The 6,044-nt window shown below is 51.4% G+C and overlaps 1 protein-coding gene across 2 annotated transcripts; it reads left to right on the top strand.

Annotated features, from left to right (window-relative positions):
- The first annotated feature begins 210 nt into the window (after window positions 1-210).
- On the top strand, window positions 211-4,739 carry mblac1 (metallo-beta-lactamase domain containing 1). 2 transcript variants are annotated; one of them, XM_041178971.1, is made up of 2 exons: window positions 211-310; window positions 4,004-4,739. In XM_041178971.1, exon 2 carries the CDS (start codon window positions 4,082-4,084, stop codon window positions 4,736-4,738), a length of 657 nt encoding a protein of 218 aa, XP_041034905.1. In that variant the 5' UTR covers window positions 211-310; window positions 4,004-4,081; the 3' UTR covers window position 4,739. The 2 variants fall into 2 exon arrangements, with proteins under 2 accessions (XP_041034905.1, XP_041034904.1); XM_041178970.1 differs by lacking the exon at window positions 211-310 and adding an exon at window positions 2,669-3,911.
- The last annotated feature ends 1,305 nt before the right edge of the window (window positions 4,740-6,044 follow it).

Raw genomic sequence — 6,044 nt, 5'->3', positions numbered from 1 at the left:
TAACGCCCCTCTTAAGATGCCTTACTCTGTTAAAGCTGCTTGATGAATACAAGTTACTCTAACTCAAGCCCCATCATCTGACAGCCAAACCCTTGAAATTTGGTTCATAATTCATTAAAAGGCGGGAGGGCGCCAGAACCTGATTATTATTTATGAGCAGCTTTGATTTCTAAGTACACCCTGGGTTTCCCAGACTCAGTGAGGCGGGCGGGCAGTTTTCTTTTCATGTCTTCAGGCCGGCGCCCGGTTTCGGACCGGGAGCAGAAACGGGCGGCGAGGGCGCCAGTTTTCAGGCGGGACCCGGGCTCAGGTTAGTCCCTGGGGCGGGGATGGCGGTGTTTTATTTGATGGGAATAATCTTTGGTTAAAGTTTGGCCTCCAGCCGGACCCGAGCCCCGGCTTCAATTTCCCCCCAAACCCCGCCTGAAGGAGCCGCTTCCCGGGGCCTCAGGAGGGAAAATAACCCCCAAAACACCCCAAATAACCCCTAAAACACCACAAATCACCCCTAAAACAACCAAAATACCCCCCAAAACACCCCAAATAACCTCTAAAACACCCCAAATAACCCCTAAAATACCCCAAATAACCCTTAAAACACCCCAAATAACCCCTAAAACACCCCAAATAACCCCTAAAATACCCCAAATAACCCTTAAAACACCCCGAATAAACCCTAAAACACCCCAAATAACACCTCAAACACCCCGAATAACCCCTAAAACACCCCAAATAAACCCTAAAACACCCCAAATAAACCCTAAAACACCCCAAATAACACCTCAAACACCCCAAATAACACCTCAAACACCCCAAATAACCCCTAAAACACCCCAAATAACACCTCAAACACCCCAAATAACCCCTAAAACACCCCGAATAACCCCTAAAACACCCCAAATAAACCCTAAAACACCCCAAATAACACCTCAAACACCCCAAATAACACCTCAAACACCCCAAATAACCCCTCAAACACCCCAAATAACCCCTAAAACACCCCAAATAAACCCTAAAACACCCCAAATAACACCTCAAACACCCCGAATAACCCCTAAAACACCCCAAATAAACCCTAAAACACCCCAAATAACACCTCAAACACCCCGAATAACCCCTAAAACACCCCAAATAAACCCTAAAACACCCCAAATAACCCCTAAAACACCCCAAATAAACCCTAAAACACCCCAAATAACACCTCAAACACCCCAAATAACCCCTAAAATACCCCAAATAAAACCTAAAACAACCCAAATAACCCCTAAAACACCCCCAAATAACCTCTAAAACACCCCAAATAACCCCTAAAACACCCCGAATAAACCCTAAAACACCCCAAATAACCCCAAAATACTCCAAATAAACCCTAAAACACCCCAAATAACCCTTAAAACACCCCGAATAAACCCTAAAACACCCCAAATAACCCCTAAAACACCCAAAATAACCCCCAAATAACCCCCAAAACACCCCAAATATCCCCTAAAACACCCCCAAATAACCCCCAAAACACCCCAAATAACCCCTAAAATACCCAAAATAACCCCCAAAACACCCCCAAATAACCCCCAAAACACCCCAAATATCCCCTAAAACACCCCCAAATAACCCCCAAAACACCCTAAATAGCCCCTAAAACACCCCCAAAACACCCAAAATAACCCCTAAAACACCCCCAAATAACCCCTAAAACACCCCCAAATAACCCCTAAAACACCCCCAAATAACTCCTAAAACACCCCCAAAACACACAAAATAACCCCCAAAACACCCCCAAATAACCCCTAAAACACCACAAATAACCCCTAAAACACCCCCAAATAACCCCTAAAACACCCCCAAATAACCCCTAAAACACCCCCAAATAACTCCTAAAACACCCCCAAAACACCCAAAATAACCCCCAAAACACCCCCAAATAACCCCTAAAACACCACAAATAACCCCTAAAACACCCCTAAACACCCAAAATAACCCCCAAAACACCCCCAAATAACCCCTAAAACACCCCAAATAACCCCTAAAACACCCCCAAATAACCCCTAAGACACCCCCAAATAACCCCCAAAACACCCCAAATAACCCCCAAAACACCCCAAATAACCCCTAAAACACCCAAAATAACCCCAACAGACCAAAACTCGTCTTTATTTCTTCCCCTCTTCCCTCCCTCCCTCCCTCCTTCCCCCTCCCCCTTCCCCCTCCCTCTTCCCCACTCCTCCCTCCTTCCCCCTCCCCCTCTCCTCCCTCCTTCCCCCTCCCTCCCCTCCCTCCTTCCCCCCTCCTTCCCCCTGCCCCTCTCCCTCCTTCCCCCTCCCCTTGCCCCCTCTCCCTCTTTCCCCCTCCCTCTTTCCCCGTCCCTTCTTCCCCCTCTCCCTCCTTCCCCCTCCCCTTCCCCCTCCCCTTCCCCTCTCTCCCTCCTTCCCCCTCCCCTTTCCCCCTCCCCTTCCCCCTCCCCTTTCCCCCTCCCGTCTTCCCTCCCTCCCCTTCTACCCTCCCCCCTCCCTGTCCTCTCTCCCCCTTCCCCCCTCTCTCCTCTTTTCCCACTTCCCTCCTCCTCCCCCTTCCCTCCTTCCCCCTCCTCCCCCTTCCCTCCCCCTCCTCTCCCTCTCCCCTCTCCCCCTCTCTCTCCGCTACCTCTCTTTCTCCCCAAGTATAGAGACCGAGAGTGAAGGGAGAGCTGCTCTTTCCTTTCTCCCCTCTCGTACTCCTCCCCACAGAGATTAATGCAAAGGAGCTGAACAGTTGAGGTTAACTAATTCAGCAAAGAGCAGAGGTTGTGACGTTCCTGCTGACTGTGGTTCTGACCCTCAGTGCTTGATGTATTCAGTCTAATCTTTGTGGTAAATCTAAATGAGCAAGAAAATGATGAAGCTAGCAGCAAGTTGCCTTCAGTGCCGTGCTCACTGATTCGAGGGCACCAAACAAGTAGAATCCTGGTTAGATCCCTCCATCTATGTCTAGGATCCTCTGCTCCCATTTCTGTAAGCGGTAAAGTTCAGATGAGATGTTAAACAGAAGCCTCGTCTGCCTCTCAGGTGGTTGTGAAAGATCCCACACAGCCATTATTGAAAGAAGAGCAGTGGAGTTTTACCCTGTATCCTGGACAATATTCATCCCTCATTACTCAAAACAAAAAATATCTGGTTCTTATCTCACTGTGGGATCTTGCTGTGTGCAATTTGGCCGCTGCGTTTCCTACGTTACAGCTGCGACTAAGCTTCACAAAGCACTTCGTTGGCTGCAAAGCGCTTTTGGGTATCCTGAGGCCCTGAAAGGCGCTCTATAAATGTAAGCCTTCTGTTTGAAGAGGAAGGCCACTGAAGCCTCACAGTGAGCGGGGCAGTGACCAGGGATTAACCACTGGGCCCACCTAGAATCCCATCGTTGGGCGTGGCGTCGCAGAGACCTGTGCAAGTTCCATGTCTGCTACTCCGAGCAATGAGCCTGCGTAGCTCAACTCTGTGTCATGCTGTCCCCTCGCCGAGAAGGGCCTGGGCTCAAGACCCTTTGCAGGACTTGAAAGGCCTCATCGGGCTGAATTTCGGGAAGAAGGTGACGTGGCGCCAGTGTCACCGGACGAGTAATCCAGAGGCCTGGGCTAATATCCTGGGGTCGCGGGTTCAAATCCCACCACGGCAGCTGGTGGAATTTAAATTCAGCTAACGAGTCTGGAATTGAAAACTAGCCTCGGTGATGGTGACCCCGATTGTCGCTGACGCCCATCGGGTTCACTAATGTCCCTTTAAGGAAGGGAATCTGCTGCCCTCGCCTGGTCTGGCCTACACGTGACTCCAGACCCACAGCATCACTCAGTTGAAGGACAATTAGGGATGGGTAACAAATGCTGGCCTTGCCAGAGACACCCTCATCCCACCAAGGAATTTTTTAAATGCCATTGGTCCCAGGTATGTAAACAATTAAAGTACATTTTAAACGTGAGTCTGTTCCATTTTGAGCAGTGAATCCATTTGTTTTTCTTTCCTTTCCTTTTTCGTAGGGTAAGAACCGGATCTCGACGTCATTTCGAGGTTTCTCTCGTTTCTCGGTTATCCCGGCCTGCCGCTGCTGCTCGGCCATGAGTGTCGCTTCCAGAATACGGACGCAGCCCGTGGGCTCGTCCGCCATCCGCGGAGACCCTTACTCCGTCTTTGTGATCAAAGAGGGCTACGCTTACCCAGACAGAGACGGCAACACCAAAGCCGACGGCTCGATAACGCTGCTGAAGGGGAGGCAGGCCGTTTTAGTGGACACCGGCAACCCCTGGGACAAGGGGGTGATCTTACAGGGCCTGGGAGGCCACGGCCTGGAGCCGGAGGACGTCTCGTTTGTGGTGTGCACCCACGGCCACTCCGACCACGTGGGAAACCTCAACCTCTTCCCCCAGGCCACCGTCATCGTCTCGTACGACGTCTGCCGGAGGGATGTCTACCTCAGCCACGACTTCCGCGCCGGCCTGCCCTTCAAGATTGACGACGGTGTGGAGGTCTTTGCCACGCCCGGGCACTGCGGCAGCGACGTGAGTGTCCTGGTGAGGGGCACAGAGGAGGGCACAGTGGTGGTGGCTGGGGACTTGTTCGAGAGAGAAGACGACGAAGGGAGCTGGCAGCCCCTGAGTGAAAACCCCGAGCTCCAGGCCAAGCACCGGGATAGAGTGCGGAGCCTGGCTGATGTTATTATTCCTGGGCACGGGGCACCCTTCAGAGTAATAAAGGAACGTGAGCCCGCTTTATGAAGCAATCCACCCTCGTGTCTTTATTTCATTGACCAGAAGCTGAACTGGACCCAGCCATATAAATACTGTGGCTACAAGAGCAGGTCAGAGGCTGGGAATCCTGCGGCGAGTAACTCACCTCCTGACTCCCCAAAGCCTGACCACCATCTACATGGCACAAGTCAGGAGTGTGATGGAATACTCTCCACTTGCCCGGATGAGTGCAGCTCCCACAACACTCAAGAAGCTGGACTTCGTCCAGGACAAAGCAGCCCCGCTTGATCGGCACCCCATCCACAAACATCCACCTCCTCCACCACCGACGCACAGTAGCAGCAGTGTGTGTACCATCTACAAGATGCACTGCAGGAATTCACCAAGGCTCCTTCAACAACACCTTCCAAACTCACGACCGCTACCACCTAGAAGGACAAGGCAGGTAGATGAGAACACCAATACCTGGAAGTTCCCCTCTAAGCCACTGCACCATCCTGACTTGGAAATATATCGGCCATTCCTTCACTGTCGCTGGGTCAAAATCCTGGAACTCCCTCCCTAACAGCACTGTGGGTGTTACCTACACCACAGGGTCTGCAGCGGCTCAAGAAGGCAGTTCACCACCACCTTCTCAAGGGGCAACTAGGGATGGGCAATAACTGCTGGGCCCAGCCAGTGACGCCCACAATCCATTAAAATTAATATTAAAACAAGCAAACTTGATCGTTTCTCCCGAATGTGCCGAGTCATGTTTGGCTCCATCTGTCTGGTTGGTGGTAGCCCTTGTTTACGTAGCCATCTCTTGCGTTAGCCTGCTTCTCAGCCATGACTGGGCCACCTCTGGGTCAGAAGGTTGTGGGTTTAAATCCCACTCCAGAAACCTGCGGGCAAAAAAAATCCAGGCTGACACTCCCAGTGCGGTACGGAGGGAGTGCTGCAAGGTCAGAGGTACCATCTTTCAGATGAGATGTTAAACCAAGGCCTCTCAGGTGGGTGTAAAAGACCCCACAGATGCTATTTCAGCGAAGGGCAGGAGTGAGGTGAGGTGGGGGGGGGGGCGGTGTGGGGGCAGGGTGCTGTTATCCCTGAATGCGATCACACTAGAGAGGGGATAGATTTACAGAGGATGATGCCAGGACTGGAGACTTTTGGTGACGAGGAAAGATCGGATAGGCTAGAGTTGTTTTCCTTGGAACAGAGGAGGCTGAGGCGAGATTTAATGGCGGTTTATAAAATTATGAGGGGCCTCGACAGTCGGTGGAAAGGATCCATTTCCATTAGCAGAGAAGACCATAAATGCGGGGGTGGTGGGGGCGTGCATAGATTTAAA

This window comes from Carcharodon carcharias, chromosome 33 (genome assembly GCF_017639515.1).
Source record: "Carcharodon carcharias isolate sCarCar2 chromosome 33, sCarCar2.pri, whole genome shotgun sequence".
NCBI classification, from domain to species: domain Eukaryota; kingdom Metazoa; phylum Chordata; class Chondrichthyes; order Lamniformes; family Lamnidae; genus Carcharodon; species Carcharodon carcharias.
Note: the sequence above shows the minus strand (reverse complement) of the source record. Positions and strands in the feature narration are given on the sequence as shown.

Bases quoted from the DNA above. Each gene is read 5' to 3' on its own strand.
- mblac1 (XM_041178970.1), top strand. From the start codon at position 3,837: ATGGGTAACAAATGCTGGCCTTGCCAGAGACACCCTCATCCCACCAAG. The intron at 3,912-4,003 runs GTATGTAAACAA...CCTTTTTCGTAG, and splicing joins TTAAATGCCATTGGTCCCAG to GGTAAGAACCGGATCTCGAC.